The following is a 20,132-nucleotide window of genomic DNA, read 5'->3' as shown; positions in this document are numbered from 1 at the left end:
ATCCCTTCTTTTGAGGCTAGATGTAACTAACAATATTGCTAGTTCAGAGTCTCTAGGCTCTAGTGATCTAACATTCTGGTGTATATGTGTGACCATACACAATCAAAGGTCCATGGGATATGTGAACATCTAGTTTGAGATCTGGTGCCCCCGGTCTATACTGCTTGACTAAGTCATAACATAAGTGTTATTTAGCCTGCAGATATAATCATCCTATCCAGTCAACGTTTATGTAATGACTGGACCCGTTGTGCTGCATGCAGCACTATGAGCATAACCACTTATAAGTGAGTTAGCCCAAGGACAGGGATGTAGCTGGAGCCCTTCAGCAAAGCGACGTAGCACAATGTTAACACCCCATATCTCTGCGTCCCTAGGCCTGGGAGATTTCGAGTTGCAGATATCCTTCATAATCTAGAACTCAAAGGGTGACCCCCCAGAGTGGATTCTTCTCCTCCCAGCCAGTATGATGAAAGCACTTTAGGTATAGTAGATGGCACTTTAAACATAATGATTTGTCAAGCCCTCATATGAGCCTGAACTACAAGACATCAGTCATCCGTGCCGAATTATGTAATATAATCATAAAACAAATACCTTCCATCTCTTTATGAGGAAAAATGTTATTTTTTGGTGCTATCCCTGCGATCTGCAGCGAGCACGTTCATGGTTGGTTTAACAACCCGAGCCGCAGGAACGGTCTTCTCAGTCTCTGTAAGTCAAGAATTGATTATATCATGCTGAGGACGATTTCCTGCGTCACGGCTAGGCCAATACTTGTGTCTAGAAATAACCATATGAGGTTCTATCATTCCCCACATCAGTGGGAACCATGGCTGGTTAAGCCTGGCAGGCACTATGAAAATGCCTGAGGCGGGAACTTGCTGAATTTTGCAAACCCGTCTGATGAGGCAGAAATGGAGGAAGACATAAAAGAACATTCCTCCTTAGTGTAGCTAGAATGTAACCATCGCTACTGATATGCCACATATTTTTCCACTGGTGATTGAGCCTGGATGCAAGCTTCTTGGTCTTTAATGTTCACAATGTATTTTAATACTTTGTGATCCAACACCCATATTTTGTACCGTAATGAGCATTGGGTAAACTATCACCGGATATTTTGACTTGTTTGCACCCATGTAAATAACATTTACCACCACCGAAGTGTATCAACTTGGACTAGAGCATGCAGATTAGGCATATTCGCATAAACCTTTAATCCACAGAATGCACCCAGTGTCTATAGGTAGTTGATACCATGTAACTGAAGAATTGGTAACTCCCCCATCCACATCTGTAACTATGAGCATGAGCAATTTCTCATCATGAACAATAGCAATCAGTTTGTAATTTAACTGAAGATTTACTGATTTAGTGGAATAGCATAGAGCTGGTAACAATGACTACATGGTACTTGAGTGCTTACTTCTTTTGCATGCTAAATAGTTCTGATTGTGCAAAGGCCCAAATAGCACAGCTGTAAGCCAATATAAATAGTCAATTTTACTTCGGAGTCACGTGAGTGACTTCGTGAAGAAGCCCGCTTCCACGCATGCGTGTCATATCGCTACACGCATTGCAACGAGTCACACAGGGGGGAACGGCGTTCCCCAAGCGGGAGAATTTGAAAGTCGGGAACAGCAGGTAAGAGACTCTGCGTTCCTTTTTTACTACTTACTTTTAGGTGGCTGCGGAAAGCCGGCGGGGAGACCCGTGGAGGGCGAGCAGCCGGCAGCAGCAACAGCACGAGTTTCCCTGGGGGGGGAACAACCTGAGCCCGACTTTGCTCCCGCACCGGCAAAATTCACCTCTCGGCCGGGCGGGAAGCAAAGTAAAAAAGGTCCCTATGCCAGTCTCAAACGAGACTGGCTTGGGACCAGTCGGTAGCAGCCAGCGCAGAGGCTGCGGGACAGACAGCTCGGACCAGCGGTACCGGGGCTCGAAACGCTCAGCGAGTGCAGCGGCACTTATGGAGTCGGAACGGGACGTTCGGGCTGAAAACCTTCTTCACAAGGTAAGGCCCAGGGTCCAGGGGATCTATAGGAACAGCCGGGGTTACCGGCTGTGGAACTGCCGCGAAGGACCAGGCCCGTGAACACCGGGGTCGGTCCAAGCGGCTCGAACCCGACACAGGGAACGACGGTCACCGGCGGGAGAAGGAAAGTCGGGAACAGCAGGTAAGAGACCCTGCGTTTCCTTCAACTTACCTTTCTAGGTGCAGACATGGACCAAGTCCATGTAAGGTGCAGAAGGCCGGCGGGAGAACCGCGGAGGAGCGGCAGCAGCAGCAGTAGCAGCAGCGGCAGCGGCAGCAGCAGCGGCAGCCGGCAGCTGCAGGAGCACAGACAGCGGCAGTAGCACAGACAGCAGCAGTGGCAGCTGGCACTTCGTGAGGAGCTGGCAACGGCAGGAGCAGCATGGGCACATCGATTCCCGGAGGGGGAAAAACACCTGTGCCCAACTTCGCTCCAGCATGGTGAGAAAGTTCATTTCTCGGCAGCAAAGGACTTTGCAGTTGACTGGCTGCAATCTACTACAAGGGACCAGTATGTGAGTACCAGGATCGGTCCCAGCGGGGTTTTAGTTACAATAATCGCTTCTCGGCTTTTTGGCTAAGATCAAGTGTAGTATCTGTTCTTATCAGTTTAATATCTGATACACCCCTTATCTAGGGACTATATATATTATATAAAAACTATAGTAGCTGTTATCATCAGTTTTAATGTCTTATATGTCCCTTATCTAAGGACCATATAAGTAGGAGTGCCCAGAATTGAGGGCATTAGAGTGGGGTTGACCGGCTGCAACGACCACTAGGGACCAGTACCGTCAGTACGGGGGTGGGTCCCAGGGGTCTTAGATAAAGGAGCAGCCAGGAGTGCTGAGAGCGTTGAAGTCAGGTTAAAGGAATAGATGGAAGCAGCTGTGCCAGTTATCCTCCACACCGGCCATATCCACTTCACGGAAGGAAGGACAAAGCTGGAGAAGGAGGACCATGGAACAGCGGGCAGCCAGCAGCAGCCAGCGGCACTTGGATCAACCGGAGTGGGATCAGCGGTGCCCGATGTCGGCCCCGCACCGGCCAGATCCATGTGGCCGAGCGGTAAGGCTAGACACAAATCAAACTAGGTAGTGGACTCAGAAGGGTCCGACTTTGCATAAAACCGCCGGCAACCAGTGCCCGAGAGGGCTGGAGCGGGAAGAAGCGGTGTATGGAGCCTTGCTCCAACGTGATAAACCCACAGCAGTACCTCTTTGAGGGCTGCACAATGCTTCTACCCCATCAGAGGGGAGCACTGCGGGTCAGTTTCTGGGTTGACCTGCAAGAGGGGTCCGCAGAACAAAAGACAAGTGGGCAGCATTTAAGCCCCACATGGGTACCCCGTGCGGGACCCTAGAGATCTCTAACTCTATAAAAAAGAGTAGGCAGGACCCTGATGGGCCAGAGCCTGGTAATACAGCGTCCCATGATCCTAACACAGCAGGGACTCTGCTGGACATGGTGGCCGATTACTTTAGCCAAGTCAAACATGGGTAGACTTGGATCCAGGATGGCAATAGTATTACTATATGTCTGGCCACAAACGCCAACAAGAAAAATTTACAAACACTGGCCAGACATCTGCCACCTGGCAACGGTGAGGCATTACAGGTGCCCAGTGTAAACCAATGCATTTGGCAGCATATGGACGAACATCAGGAACCAGGACCTCAAGATCCAGAGAACCTTCAAGGGATTGACGGAAGGCATCATAGCACACACCAGCACCCTGGACTAAACGTAGGTAACCAAAGACCATCAAGACGCACTAGATCTGTTTAATAATATGCAATATAACCTGAACTACACGTGGAAGGCGGCCATTCAGCCAGCACTAGGACCCCAAAAATGCTACCATTTGCAAATAAAGAACCGTGTGTGGACTAAGCCAAGACACTGGGGCTCATCAAGGCCAGCGCAAGGGCCTATTTTGGAGCATGATACCAGCCACAGGCAAGGCCATAAAAAATGTGGCTCATACCAGTAGCAGTGTCAGAAATCAATATAACCTGCAGGATCCGTTTTAGGGTATGGCCAGGGCGGCCACCCTGGAAGATGCGGAAGCCTCAACCTCCCACACAACCCCGAACAAGAAATATTAAACCAGAACCTTATTTTCAAAAAACCAAGGAAATAACAAAACCACCGGTAACCATGGAGGTAGGTGGGTGGGGTTTTCTTCTGTTAAAATAGGGACCTACGAGGGTAGGGGAGGTTGCAACACTACAGTTATGTATGGTATATAATCACTACAGATTCATATAATCTCAGCAGTATTCAGGGTTATCTGATAGGGTTTTTCTCATCCCAATAACCACAGTACATCATACACCAGAAGGGCATTTTGTCCTTACATAAACCAAACAATCTAAAACCCACATGGTGCTACAAGAATTGTACACAAAAGATGGGATTGAACATATTTATTAAATATAAGATAGAGTAGGGTTGCAGGATTATCATTGATTTTAACCCTAAACACATTTGTTTTAGATATTCATTTTAAGATGGATGCTCTTATTATTGATATAGACTTGGTGTCAGTTGTGGGTTTCTATATGGCAGGCATTGACTCAATAGAGGAACTTTGGCAATATAGAGCTTACAAAAGGGGCAATCATTAGCCCCATTATTATGTACTAAAATTCGTAAACCAGCTTGGCATTGTTATGTAAATAAGCCATAGGGTGAGGTTTTCCCCCGTTCGGACCCATCATTGGGGTACTAGGGATAATTCAACCACACTCGGCATCTGGAATTTTCAGAGTACCCGACTGACCTTCTCAATCATGGTATTTCAGTCTTACAGGGGATGGTGTTAGAACCATGTTCCCTATGAACATTGCCAAAAAATTATTGATTTATCCAGTGACTGGAGGCAGTCATCCATGCCATAACACTATGGATTTATTGATTTGTAGAGTCTAACAGACCCACTACACTGTCAGACAGGACGATGAATCTCATCTCATCTGCACTAAGACTGTCAACACGGAAGCAGTACCTTGGACACATCAAGAAATGGGGCATATACTGCTTGGACAACAATCTCGACCAAAAGGCCAAGAACATTCTGGCCGTATTGGAATTTTTACAAGCCTCCATTAGGATAATCGATGGAGCTACAGTGCCTTCAATAGTGCCACAAGTGCACTCTCCAATTACCTATCACAAGGAACGGAGCGGCACGCGGTGGAAACGCACCCCTGGTAAGAAAACCAGGTACTCCGAAATCTGGGACGTGGGTGTCGTTTCTCAACATGCTGAGGAGCTTGTAGCTCATAACAGCGTTGTCACTTCAGTAACAGTCCAGGAAGATGGTTATGCTCATGGTGTTATTTACCGCACAACAAGTCCAGCCATTAAGCAAACTGAGCCTGGACTCCCTGATCATCTCACCGAGAAACTGGTGTTGTCATACAGGATTTAATAAAAGAAAACAGATCGGGTTCCTCGGGTCAAGTGTTTGAATTTATGGTACACCCATATGGCAAACGACTGTATAGCAAGACACATCTAACAATACATAGAATATACTAAGAACATTCGAGGTCAGAGAATGGAGTTGTTTATCTCTTACAAGAAACCGCATGAAAGGGTCATGACTCAAACTATATCAAGGTGGCTCAAATAGGTCCTAAAAATGGCAGAAATAGACACTAATGTTTTAACTCTCATTCCACCAGGGCTGCAGCAACATCCGCAGCAAAAATTGTACAGGTACCCACAGACCAAATCCTCAGAATGGCAGGATGGTCATTAAAAAAAAAAAAAAAAAAAGGGTTTTCCACAGGTTTTATAATAAACCAGTTATTTTTTGGAGCCATCATTGTATTAAGAAAACATTTTATGTTCAACAAAATAATTTGCCCGAAAGGTTACAGGGCTATGATTCTCAAATTTTAAAAAAAAAAAAAATGTTATATATATTTTTTCGTTATACCACACAACTCTTTGTATAATTGTGTTTTAAAATTACTAATGATGCTCTCTCCCAATACCCAAGGCAGTTGTGAAGCATGGACTCGTTCCACGGCATGAGGTCACAGAGCTTTGAAATCTTCACGAAGTCACTCACGTGACTCCGAAGTAAAATAGTAAGATTAAACGAGAACTTACCAGTTTGAAGTTTGATCTGTATTTTATGAGGAGTTACGATGAGGGATTTCGTGCCCTCCGCTCCCACCCTCTTATGATCATATCAAAAACTGGTATCTCTTTGGTAATCTTACTATGTTAGATCATTATAGGTTCCTGTGACCTCACACCGCTGCTTTGAAGTATGACACGCATGCGTGGAAGCGGGCTTCTTCACGAAATCCCTCATCGTAACTCCTCATAAAATACAGATCAAACTTCAAACTGGTAAGTTCTCGTTTAATCTTACTATTATACTTGATGAACGGAAGGCTGTTTGAAAAGGTTTGTTACGGGCTTCAATTAATTCCAACCCCTTACCTCAGGGCGGAGTCCCAGATGATTAATAGAGTTAAAGGTAATCCCAATAATCAATAATTTCAGTTGGTATCAACTTAAATTTATCTGGACAGATGAGAACCCAATTTCTCAAATGGGTTTTGTGGCTGATACAGCTAACTTTGCGAAATACAGCGTTTACATCTCATCCAGATAGTTCTTAACAATATTTTTTAGCCCTGAGCAGCCGAAGCACTAATTCAGTAAATAACCTGGGAGCTGGTTAGCCTATTTTGCAATGTTTTTAACTGTATCATTGCCCCATCCAGTTGAATTTCAGATATTTCCAATGCCCTGTGAATGAAGCTGACCCCATGGGAATTAATAGTCACAAAGTTTCAATGTCTATACTACACATGCGAGTTGAGCTTGTTGATAATGAACAGGCCTCATCTGTCATAATAGCGAGCCTGCCTAAAGAGGCAACTCCAGCCATATTCCGAGACTGTCTCGCTTGTACTGTGCAGTATAAACTAATCTCATCCAACCTTCTTGTAAATGGTCCATGACCCCATGGTTCCGAAAGAACCAGACTCACCTACCGTCATGGCTACCGGTGGTTTTATGGTAAGCCCAAAAAGCCCCTGATGCGGGTTGGATTTCCGTCCTTGATTGGAGCGTATGTGGTGTATGTGGTGTATGTGGACCCCATGTCTTTCCAGGTGCATGGTATCTCCCAGCCGGCACCTGTTCCTCGGACATGTTTCCGAGTTCAGAGTCAGTTGCCGACTGACACCTCGCGCTCACCTTCGCAGAAGGGAGTTTTGTAGGCAGCCCTGAAAAGGGTGCTGCAACAGGCTCTCGAGGAGACCTATGCTGATATGGCCCTCCATGGCCAATCAGGATGGGTAAAACGTCCGAGGACGAACCCATGTCGGAGGGGAACCCTCCTGGCCTGACCAGTCTAGGCCTTTCAGTCTCCTGTTTTAGCTCTTACCCTCCTCGGGCAGCCGGAGTCTGAATTTGTCGCTGGCTACCCGCTCATCTGCGGTCCTAGCCGTGTCTTCCACACAGTCCCCGTAGCTGGGGTGTCCCCCAAGCACGGTTCTACCCGCGCTCTTCCAAACGGTCCCCGTAGCTGAGGTTTCCCCCAAGCACCCCACCCCCCCCGGCGATCCCTGTAGAAGGGAGCCGGGTGGCACTAAGGTTCCGACCCCGGACCTCCAGCAGGAGCTCTGAACGCTTCCTGCAGTAAAAAAAGAGACCTGAAAAAGTTAAAAACTTACTTTCAGGTCCGAGCTGTTGGAAGCAGCGCTCCACCAGCCTGTCGTTTGCGCAATGCGAGAGATGATATGCCGCGGATGCGTGCTGGCGGGGTCTTCACGTAGTCACTCACGTGACTCCGAAGTAAAATCATGAGAGGAATAGATCGGGTTAGATGCACAGAGTCTCTTGCCCAGAGTAGGTAAATTGAGGATTAGAGGACAAAGGTCTAAGGGGAAAAGATTTAATTGAAATTTGAGGGGTAACTTTTTAACACAATGGGTAGTGGGTGTATTGAACAAGCTGCCAGAGGAGATAGTTGAGGCTGGGACTATCCCAATATTTCAGAAGCAGTTAGACAGGTAAACATAGAAAATAGGTGCAGGAGTAGGCGATTCGGCCCTTCGAGCCTGCACCGCCATTCAATATGATCATGGCTGATCATCCAATTCAGTATCCTGTACCTGCCTTCTCTCCATACCCCCTGATCCCTTTAGCCACAAGGGCTACATCTAACTTAAATATAGCCAATGAACTGGCCTCAACTACATTGTGTGGCAGATAATTCCAGAGATTCACCACTCTCTGTGTAAAAAATGTTTTTCTCATCTCATTCCTAAAAGATTTCCCCTTTATCCTTAAACTGTGACCCCTTGTTCTGGACTGTCCAACCCCTTAAGAATTGTGTACTTTTCTATAAGATCCCCCCTCAATCTTCTAAATTCTAGAAAGTACAAGCCGAGTCTTTCCAGTCTTTCTTCATATGAAAGTCCTGCCATCCCAGGAATCAGTCTGGTGAACCTTCTCTGTACTCCCTCTATGGCAAGAATGTCTTTCCTCAGATTAGGGGACCAAACCTGTACGCAATACTCCAGGTGTGGTTTCACCAAGACCCTGTACAACTGCAGTAGAACCTCCCTGCTCCTATACTCAAATCCTTTTGCTATGAATGCTAACTTACTATTCGCTTTCTTCACTGCCTGCTGCACCTGCATGCCTACTTTCAATGACTGGTGTACCATGACACCCAGGTCTCATTGCATCTCCCCTTTCCCCAATCGGCCACCATTCAGGTTATAGCCTACTTTCCTGTTTTTGCCACCAAAGTGGATAACCTCACATTTATCCACATTATACTGCATCTGCCATGCATTTGCCCACTCACCCAGCCTATCCAAGTCATCTTGCAGCCTCCTAGCATCCTCCTCACAGCTAACACTGCACCCCAGCTTCGTGTCATCCGCAAACTTGGAGATGTTGCATTCAGTTCCTTTGTCCAAATCATTAATATATATTCTAAATAGCTGGGGTCCCAGCACTGAGCCTTGTTGTACCCCACTAGTCACTGCCTGCCATTGTGAAAAGGACCCGTTTACTCCTACTCTTTGCTTCCTGTTTGCCAGCCAGTTCTCTATCCACATCAATACTGAACCCCCAATACCGTGTGCTTTAAGTTTGTATACTAATCTCTCATGTGGGACCTTGTCGAAAACCTTCTGGAAGTCCAGATATAACACCTCCACTGGTTCTCCCTTATCCACTCTACTAATTACCTCCATGAAAAATTATATACATGAATCAGACAGGTTTCGAGGGATATGGGCCAAATGCAGGCAGGTGGGACTAGTGTAGATGGGACATGTTGGCCGGTGAGGGCAAGTTGGGCTGAAGAGCCTGATTCCACGCTCTATGACAAGAGACGGTGCAAAGAATGATCTCACCACTAAAATACCACAAATAAAAACAATCCTTTGAATGTACCTCTAATTCTGATATTGAAATGTCATTTGTGTTTAATACACATTTTATTTTGTTGGCCATCACTGCTGTAATGTTACATTCCAACGGACCGTCTGCACCCCTGGGAACGAAGATCTTAACGTCACTTTTAGAAAGATCTAAACTATCTTTCTTTCGCTGCAAAATAAAAAAAATTGTCAATGGAGAAATAAAAGTTAGAGAATGCCTCAAAATAAGTGAGCTGTGGATGTCAAGCAACTGAGACAATGAAAGAGCTTTTTATTACCATCACTGTTATCAGGAGTTGATTTTCGTAAATAACCTTTGTGAAGTTGTAAAATATAGGATTCTCGTGGTATATCATATTGACTTGCTGCTCAGATCCACAGAGGCGAAAAAATACAGAGTAGTTGCCTGGAATCCCAGTTTGCATAAATGGAGATTCACAGGTCCAGGTCCCTTGATCAGCTGAACAATTCTAGACAACAAACAGATAGCAAGGTGTATCAAATCATGAGAGGAATAGATCTGGTAGACGCACAGAGTCTCTTGCCCAGAACAGATTTGTGGACAGAGGTCATAGGTCTAAGGTGAAGGGGGAATAAAATTTAATAGGAATCTGAGGGGTAACTGTTTCACACATAAGATGGTGGGTGAATGGAACGAGCTGCCAGAGGAGGTAGTTGAGGCAGGGACTATCACAAGGTTTAGAAAACATTTTGACAGGTGCATGAATAGTAGGTTTGGACGGGCACCACCCGGCGTGGCTTTAATGGCCGCGGGACAATCGCCATCGCCAGCCGGGGGCTATGACTTTGACTCTGACATCGGGGGGGGGGGAGAGTGCAGTGGAGAGATACGTTTATTTGGCCTCCATCACAGTTATGTGATGGATGTTTATGTTAAATGTAATTATGTTGTGTCTGGGGTCTATTTGTGTGTTATGTATGGCTGCAGAAACGGCATTTCGTTTGGACCTCCAGGGGTCCAAATGACAAATAAATTGATTCTGATTCTGATTCTGATATGGACAAATGCAGGCAGGTGAGAGTAGCGTAGATGGAACATGTTGGTCGGTGTGGGCAAATTAGGCCGAAGGGTCTGTTTCAATGCTGTATCACTCTATGACTATGACTCCAGCATTAACATACAGAGTTCACCTACAAATTAAATTGTAATGTCACCATCTGAAAAATCAGTTATTCCATGTTTAATGCACCTTTCAGGAACAGGAAGATAAAATGAACTTACAATCCATGACCTGCGACCTTCAGATAATGATATCTGCATCTGTTTAACCACATCAAAATTTTTGCCACTTATTGTCATTCTTCGTCCTCCACTGTAAATAAAAACAGAAAGAAGAAATCAAGACTTCAATAACAGATAAATATTAGTAGAGGACAGGGGGGGTCCCTCTGTCTCAAACAAGACTAAGATTTGGCATTTTTGGCCAGACTAATATATGTTTGCATCTTCCTACGTAATGTGTGATATTTGACATGGGATATCAAATATCATTTGACATTGATATCCTGGTGATCAATATCAATGTTACCTTGTGTAACATTGATCATTATTTGAAATAAAATCTTACTGTTTTGGAATTAATCTCTATTCCCCAAGAAGGCTTAGGAAGTTCAGCATGTTCCCAACAACTCTCCCAACAACTTCTACAGATGCACTGTGGAAAACATTTTATCGGGATGCATCACAGTTTGGTTTGGGAACAGCTCTATCCAAGACCACAAGAAATTGCAGCAAATTGTGGACACAGTCTAGACCATCACACAAACCAACATCCCTGACATCAGATTTTGAGTTTAGATATTAGAGATACAGCCTGGAAACAGACCCTCTGGCCTGTCGTACATACCACATACTAAAACTACCCTACATACGAGGGACAATTTTTACCAAAACAAATTAACCTGTACATCTTTAGAGTGTGGGACAGGGAGACGAGTTACAGGGAGAACTTACAAACTCCATACAGACAGCACCCATGGTCATGATTGAACCCGGGCCTCTGGCACGGTAAGGCAGCAACTCTACCGCTGCACCATCGTGTCCAAATTCCCTTTACCCCCCACTCTCGAAGAGCATGTTGTGGTTTCCCATTTCCAGGCCTTGCCATAATGCCGGTAATCTAAATCACTGAGTGAATGATACTTTATTGTCACATGTTTCTATGGGTACCTAGGTGCAGTGAAAATCTTTGTTTTACCTACAACCTGGGCAGTGCACAAGTGTGGCCACGTGTCTGGCCCCCGACAAAGTTACAAAGTAGTGAACAGTCGTATCTACTGCCTACTGCCGCACATGGCAGCGGGCTTCCCCCCCCTGCCCCCCGCCTGCTTCCCCTTTCTTCTCGGCAGCCCCCCCACGCTGAGTTTATTGGTTTAGATCAGTTTAGCTTAGTTGAGAGATACAGCGTGGAAACAGGCACTTTGTCCCACCGGGTCCAGGCCGACCTGCGATCCCCACATATTAACAATATCCTACACCCACGAGGGACAATTTTTACATTTACCAAGCCAATTAACATACAAACCTGTACGTCTTTGGAGTGTGGGAGGAAACCGAAGATCTCGGAAAAAATCCACGCAGGTCACGGGGAGAACGTACAAACCCCGTACAGACAGCGCCCGTGACTGCCCTAAAACTCTACTGCTGCACCACAGTGACCGCTGCGCCACCGTGGTCCCCCTTCATTCTTGGTGACCCATCATTAATGCCATGCTTGTGATTATGAGGATAGTGACCGATCCCTCCGAACATCTTGCTACCTAATTTTGGCCTTCAACATGAATAATCTCCTTATAAGAGGTAGATAGAGCCCTTAGGGCTAATGAAATCAAGGGATTTGGGAGAAAGCAGGAACGGGTTGGATGATCAGCCATGATCATATTGAAAGGTGGTGCTGGCCCAAAGGGCAGAATGGCCTACTCCTGCACCTATTTTCAATGATTCTATCTCCTGCAAGGTACAATCAGTCAGAATACCATTTGAAGCAACTCAGAAAATAGCATTACCATTCCATCCCTTGCAACACTGCTGCCATACTTACTCAAGCCAGGATACTGCTGGGTGAATCTCAGTCACACGGATGTTGGTGACATACTCCAGGAAAGCAGTTCTGTTGGCCGCACAGTCCTCTTCAGAATCATATAACAAGCACACAGTTTTCTTGCCATGGATTGCCTTTGGTAATACACATTTCACCAAAGTGCTGTTCACAATCGTGCAATCGTTTGATCTGGAAGTAGAAATGTCCAAAAAAGAAACAACATTTTATTGCAATGCCAAGTTCCATGACCTCAGTGTTTGACAGGGGGAACAACTGATGCTGGGGAAACACTTTATTTGGCCTTCATTATCTGCTTGCAAATCAGGGCACATTTGGGTATCTGTTCCCCAGCATTGAAAACAAACCATAGACGTTGTCAGGAACATTGAAGAATAGACACGTTTCCATTGGGGGCAGACCCTTTGTAAGAACATGACACAGAAGTTGCCTCTATGACAGGAAGATGTATGGTAACTAGAAGTGAATAATCTGATGATTCCAACAGTGCATGGTGCCAGTGCTCAGGGATATCTAATTTAAACTTTAAATCTACTTTAATGGACAGTATTACTGTGATCGAGTATTTGATTGATAAATTGATTGATCGATTGATCGATAGATGGATTGATTGATTGGATCGTTGCTACAGCATGGAAACAGGCCCTTCGACCTACCAAGTAAACGCCAATAATTGATCACCCATTCGCACTAGTTCATAAGTTCATAAGTGATTGGAGGAGAATTAGGCCACTCGGCCCCTCAAGTCTACTCTGCCATTCAATCATGGCTGATCCATCTCTCCCTCCTAACACCCGATCCCTCCCCGTAGCCCCTGACACCCGTACTAAGCAAGAAGTTCTATGTTATCCCACTTTTGTATCCACTCCCAACACACTAGGGGGGCAATTTACAGAGGGCCAATTAACCTGCAAACCCGCATGTCTTTGGGATGTGGGAGGAAACCGGAGCACCCAGAGGAAACCCACGTGGTTATAGGGAGAACCTGCAAACTCCACACTGACTGCACCCGAGGTCAGGATCGAACCCGGGTGTCTGGCACTGCGAGGCAGCAGCTCGACCCACTGCACCATTTGTACATGTTTGTTTAAATAAGCATATCTGGGTTATCTCAACTTTGATAGTGAATGCTGCATACCGTGTTAAATTTCTGTTGATTACTCCATAAGATTCAAAAAGGGTTGACTATCAGTAAAACATCACAGTCTGTGACTGTTTTCACTTACATGTCTGCACTGTGGTCGGCCATCCCATGGATCTGCAGTGAAGCTCTCGATCCAACATTTAGCCTTTCCCCAACAATGCTCAATGTGTTCTTCTCTGATGAGGCCACGCGGTCTGGATTTATAGACGTAACGATCGAATCCTAGCACAAGAAGAGTGTTATAAATTACCAGTTCTAGGTGGCAGAGATTAATTTAGTTTAGTTTAGTGTATAGATCGAAACACATGGCAGAAACAGGCTCTTTGGCCCGCCGAGTTATGCTGACCAGCGATCCCCGCACACGAACATATCCTACACACCAGGGACAATATACAATTTTTACCTGTATGCCTTTGGAGTGTGGGACGAAACTGGAGCTCCCAGAGAAAACCTACACAGGTCACGGGGTGAATGTGCAAACTCCATACAAACAGCACCCATGGTCAGGATCAAACCTGGGTCTCAGGCACTGTGAGGCAGCAACTCTACCGCTGCGCCACCGTGCCTCCCCCAAAGCTAGTGAGTTTGAAAAAGTTTCTTATTAGGGAGAAGCACAGGAAAATTAAAGTCAATGCCCAAAGCATGATAGAAAAATGGAAGCTAAAACTACAGAGCAGAATAAAAGTATGTGGCAAATGACTAGTTGTTTACATAAATGAGAACCTGACTGATTACATAACTTTCAGAGTGGAAGTGGAAAAGGAAATAAGAGAGGCAACGCAAGAGTGTGAGATAAGCCCGGCAGAAACTAAACATGTTCTGTAGGCATGTGGACAAGAGTAGGGTTGCAGGAAAAGAACCAGGGTTAACGAGAGATCTAAAAGGGAGCCTACTGATGGAGGGCAGAGGACGTGGCTGAGGTACAAAAGGAGGCGGCACAGTGGCGCAACGGGAGAGTTGCCACCTTATAGCGCCAGACACCCGGGCTCAATCCTGACAGTCTGTTTGGAGTTTGTATGTTTCCACGTGACCACCTAAGTTCTCCCCGAGTGCTCTGGTCTCCTCCCACACATCAAAGGCGTGCAGTTTGTAGGCTAATTGGCTTCAGGAAAAATTGTAAATTGTCCCTAGTGTGTGTAGGATAGTGTTAGTGTACGGGGATCAGTGGTTGGCGTGGACTTGGTGGGCCGAATGGCCTGTTCCCGTGCTGTATCTGTAAAGTCTAAAAGTATTCGCCAGAAGCTCAACAAAGTAAAGGGAAACAGGTCGACACAAAATGCTGGAGTAACTCAGTAGGTCAGGCAGCATCTCTGGAGAGAAGGAACGGGTGACGTTTCAGGTCGAGAATCTTCTTTAGACTGAAGACTTCTTCAAGGCTGAAGAAGGATCTCGACCTGCACCAATACCCATTCCTTCTCTCCAGAGATGCTGCCCGACCCGCAGAGTTACTGAAGACTTATTCAAGTCTGAAGAAGGGTCTCGACCTGAAACGACACCCATTCCTTCTATCCAGAGATGCTGCCTGACCCGCTGAATTACTCCAGCATTTTGTGTCTACCTTCGATTTAAACCAGCATCTGCAGTTCTTTCTTACACAAAGCAAAGGGAAATTATAATTCTGGATGTGCTATACGCAGGGATTAGAAAAGCTAGCTGCACAACGTGGAGAGATTACTTAGTCACGAGGAATGCATGCTAAATTGTGAAGTGAGGAAATTAAAGGTTGGCTTTGACCTTTCAAACAACTACAAGTCCAGGGATGGTGCCCGATCACTGGAAATCTGCCTACGTAAACAACTTTGTTGAAATAAGGTTGTTGGAATAAAACCAGGACAGATGGGTCAGTTTAGCATGAGGCAAGTTCTAAATAGCGATCATGTCAACAAGTGGATTATGTGGATCAAGTAGAGGAAGCCAGAACTGACTTGTTCAAGACAAATCATTGTGATTAAGTCATGCAGATGATTAATGAGGGAATGTAGCTGACTTGATACATATACACTTGCAAAAGATATTTGATAATATGCCACATAATTGGCCTCAAGAAGATTGTATGTATGTCAAAGAGTCATAGAGTGATACAGTGTGGAAACAGGTCCTTCGGCCCAACTTGCCCACACTGGCCAATATGTCCCAGCTACACTAGTCCCACCTGCCTGCGCATGGACCATATGACTCTAGTCCTATCCATGTACCCCTGTAGCTGTTACTTAAATGCTGGGATCGTCCCAGCCTCAACTACCTCCGCTGGCAGCTTGTTCCATACACCTCAGATTCCTATTAAACCTTTTCCTCTTCACCTTAAACCTATGTCCTCTGGTCCTCGATTCCCCTACTCTGGGCATGAGACTCTGTGCATCTTCCCAATCTATTCCTCTCATAGTTTTATACACCTCTAAAGTGTGGTATGTATGGAACTGGCATCTCTGAAATTCTGTGGAGAGGAAAATTGTAAGGGAAGCAACTGCTGATGTTTTTCTATTAACGTTATGATAACCTATATTTTGTTCCCTTAGTTTAGAGGTACAGTGCAAAAACAGGCCCTTCGGCCCACTGAGTCAAAGCCGACCAGCAATCTCCGCACACTAACACTATCCTGCACACACGAGGGACAATTTACAATTTTTCCGAAACCAATTAACCTACAAATCTGTACGTCTTTGGGGTGTGGAGGAAGCCAGAGATCCCAGAGAAAACCCCACCCAGGTCATGGGGAGAAAGTGCAAACTCCATCAGACAGCAACTGTAGTCAGGATGAAGCCCGGGTCTCTGGTGCTGTGAGGCAGCAACTCTACTACCGTGCCACCATACCACCCTTGATTTACTAAATTAAGCTATTGGTGTGATTTGAACTGGAATCATGTTTATGATCATAAACATTCGTTTCCATACACCATAATCTCAAGAAAAACAAAAAATGTATTTATGGAATAATAAGAAACAGCTAGAACATTTTCTCCATCCTAGATTACTGAAACCAAAAGTGCTGGAAAGCACTACGGGGGGTCAGACAGCATCCACGGAGAGAGAACAAGTTAACAATTCAGCTTGATGTCCCTGCATCAGAATAGTCCTATTGAAACATTAACCTTGTTTCTTTCTACACAGATACTGCCTGATCTGTTGAGTATCTCCAGGAATTTATTTTTCATTTCCGGTATCTAGCTTTGGTGGAACTGAAATTTAGAATTTATGTATGTCATTCATATCGAAATGCAAGACTCAGTGAAAGTTATATTGACACAATCTCAACATTAAAAATTAATTAAAAGAGAATATTCCTTACCGTGCAACTTTTTTGTGGCGTACAGAAAACACAGTCTGCCTTCCGGTCATCACAACTATAAACTGTAAAAACAGATAGTTTAACACAACGGGAATGCAAAAACACAATGCAGTAAACCCTCGTTATAACAGACCATTGGGGAGGAGGGAATGCTGTCCATTATTGCCGATTGTACGCTATAACCGACAAAGGCAGCACGGCGGCACAGCGGTAGAGATGCTGCCTTACAGCGCTTGCAGCGCCGGAAACCCGGGTTCGATCCTGACTATGGGTGCTGTCTGTACGGAATTTGTATGTTCTCCCCGTGACAGCATGGGTTTTCTCCGAGATCTTCGGTTTCCTCCTACACTCCAAGACGTACAGGTTTGTAGGTTAATCGGCTTGGTAGAAGTGTAAACTGTCTCTAGTGTGTGTAGCATTGTATTAATGTGTGGGGATCACTGGTCGGTGCAGACTCGGTGGGCCAAAGAGCCTGTTTCCGCGCTGTATCTAAACTAAACCGAGTAAAGGATTATCTTTGTATGTAGTTGAAATAAAGAACTGCAGATGATGGTTAATATACAAAAAGACACAAAGTGCTGGAGTAACAAGGCAGTTCAGGCAGGAGAACATGGATAGGTGACGTGTCGGGTCGGGAACCTATTTCAGACTGATTCAGTCTGCAGAGTTACTCCAGCTTTTTATATCGTTTCACATTAAAACTAGGTGTCGATGCCGTTGGTCTGCACCAGCGAGCCCTTTGGACCTGCCCACACCATCCCTGACTCACACCACCTCCCCTCCCCTCACAGCCCTGGTTCCAACGCTTCCCCAGCTCGCAAGGTGCAACGGCGAGCCCTTCACCCACCGCACAGTGCAGTGACACGGCTGTTATTGCAGCTCATGTTGTAGCCCCTGGGAACAACGCTTTCTTCAGGCCCCAGCCACCAACTGGACGCGCTTGGTCACCATGGGGCTCCCTCCCCTCTCACCAGCTGCTGCTTCTTCCTGTCAGCTGATGCTTTGTCCCCTCCACCGCTCCACTGCTCTCTCCTCCACCAACGCCTCCTCCCTCTCTTTCACAGCCATCGGCATCTTCCCAGGTGGAGTATGTCAGTGACTCCCAGGGAGATGGATGAAAAGAGGGCAGTGAAGGAAGGAGCGTTAGAGTGGACGGAGCAACGGGAGAAGGAGGACGGGGTGGTGGAGGAGGGAGTGGGCAAAGCACCGGCCGACAGGAAGAAGCAGCAGCTGGTGAGAGGGGACGGAGCCCCAGGGTGACCGCGCACGCCGTCGGTGGCGGCGGCCTGAAGAAAGCGCTGTCCCCAAGGCTACAACATGAGCCGCAACAACAACCGTGTCCACTGGATCATGCGGTGGGTGAAGGTCTCGATGTTGCACCTTGCGAGCTGGGGGAGGCGTTGGAACCAGGGCTGTAAGCGGAGGGGAGGTGGTGTGAGTCAGGGATGGCGTGGCAGGTCTGTCCGCTATAACCCAAATCTATTATAAAGGGATCCGTTAAAATTAGGGTTTATTGTACAAGAGAGCAAACTGCAGTTTTGGTAACAAGGGTCAAGGACCAGATGACTTACATTTAAGATGAATGGGGAAAAGATTTAATAGGAATCTGGGGTAACATTTTCACTCAAAGGGTGGTGGTTGTCTGGAACAAGCTGCCAGAGGAATTAGTTGAGGCTGGGCCTATCACAACAGTTACACAGGGACATGGATAGAAACAGTTAGACAGGTACATGGATGGCACGGGTTTAGAGGGACATGGGCCAAACGTAGGCAGGTCGGACTAGTCTAGCTGGAACATGTTGGCCGGTGTGGGCAAATTTGCTCATGTTTGCAACATATTTGCTCATGAGCCTGTCAAGAGAGACAGCCATTCTACACCCACACATGGGAGTAAAGGGCCTGTCCCACAAGCATGCGACCTGCATGCAGCAAGCGCGACCAAACCGGAAGCAGGGGCCGCGCGGAGGTCGAGTGAGTTACGTGAAGTTCGAGCGAAGTCCACGGTAAATTCGCGCGTGACTTATGCGTACGGCATCGAGACAGTGCGCACGCCCGTAGAGGCGGTGCGTAGGGCGCCAAGGCGGCTGCGGGCCGGCAGGCCGTTGCCGTGCAGAATTTTTTAACACGATCAGTTTTTCGGAGCCCCGCGCGATGTCGGGACCAGCTCCGCACAACTCCATACGGCTCTGGCGATCGAAGTGGGACTGTCCCCGCGAGGCCATACGGCTCAAGCGACCACGTTAGGTCGCGCTTGCCGCATGGAGTTGCATGCTGGTGGGACAGGCCCTTTAGTCAGTTTATAAAATGCTGGATGGACATCTAATTACCTGTGATATTGTTTGGATTGTCAATAATATTTTTGGCATCATTAGTATAGATAAGGTTCACAGGAATTATCCTTCGCTCATTATCAAACTGCAATTGAAAGCACATTGTCACAACGTTAATTTAACCACTCGTGCATGTGTGAGTTTATGCATTTATTTTTAAAAGTGCAAATATCTTAAATTCCAACCGAAATACTGACACGTATAAAACAGCTCTCTCATCCTAGAGAACAGAGAATTGGCAATGCTGATAACGGAAAATGGACAAACCTCTTTATAGGTTAGAACACAGTAAAGAGGGGATAGAGTGGATATTTCGACTGGTGGGAGAATCTAGGACCAGAGGCCACAGCCTCAGAATAGAAGGACGTAGCTTTAGAAAGCTCGTAGGTGATGTGATAGGAGCAGAATTAGAACATTCGGCCCATATAGTCTCCTACGTCATTCAATCATGGCTGATCTATCTTTCTCACTCAACCCCTTTCTCCTGCCTGCTCCCCATATCCCCTGACACCTGTACTAATCAAGAATCTATCTAGGAATGTTACAAAATTTTAAGATTTTAAAAATCAAGTCTGCAATTTATCCCATCAGATAAATCATAAAAATAAATATAATGTGATACATAATTCACTTTCATATCTTCAGTATTAAAAAAGTTATGGTCATTTTCATACTCGGAAATTAGCATCTCGTTCCCCATTGCTTTTCCATCGACTTAACACAAAAGCTGTGATCGAGAACAGTCAAAAGCCCCTAACTTTCTTAAAAATTAAGAGAACTGAATGAAATGTTGTTATTATAGGTTGAAGCATTCTGAAACA

The 20,132-nt window shown here is 45.9% G+C and overlaps 1 protein-coding gene and 1 pseudogene across 1 annotated transcript in view; one reads left to right on the top strand and one right to left on the bottom strand.

Annotated features, from left to right (window-relative positions):
• Positions 1–20,132, bottom strand: part of LOC129702532 (plexin-C1-like) — a 28,675-nt gene extending 8,543 nt beyond the window's left edge. The window contains exons 1-7 of the mRNA XM_055644278.1: positions 19,309–20,132; positions 16,982–17,043; positions 13,778–13,917; positions 12,534–12,722; positions 10,715–10,805; positions 9,750–9,941; positions 9,485–9,640 (exon numbers count right to left, since the gene is read on the bottom strand). Of these exons, the coding sequence (XP_055500253.1) occupies positions 9,485–9,640; positions 9,750–9,941; positions 10,715–10,805; positions 12,534–12,722; positions 13,778–13,917; positions 16,982–17,043; positions 19,309–19,414 (936 nt within the window). The 5' untranslated portion in view covers positions 19,415–20,132. The remainder of the gene's footprint in view (positions 1–9,484; positions 9,641–9,749; positions 9,942–10,714; positions 10,806–12,533; positions 12,723–13,777; positions 13,918–16,981; positions 17,044–19,308) is intronic.
• LOC129703121 (U2 spliceosomal RNA) lies at positions 2,596–2,703 on the top strand (annotated as a pseudogene).

The sequence above is a fragment of the Leucoraja erinacea genome, chromosome 13 (assembly GCF_028641065.1).
Source record: "Leucoraja erinacea ecotype New England chromosome 13, Leri_hhj_1, whole genome shotgun sequence".
Lineage (NCBI taxonomy): Eukaryota > Metazoa > Chordata > Chondrichthyes > Rajiformes > Rajidae > Leucoraja > Leucoraja erinaceus.
This window is presented reverse-complemented; position numbering and strand designations above follow the sequence as displayed.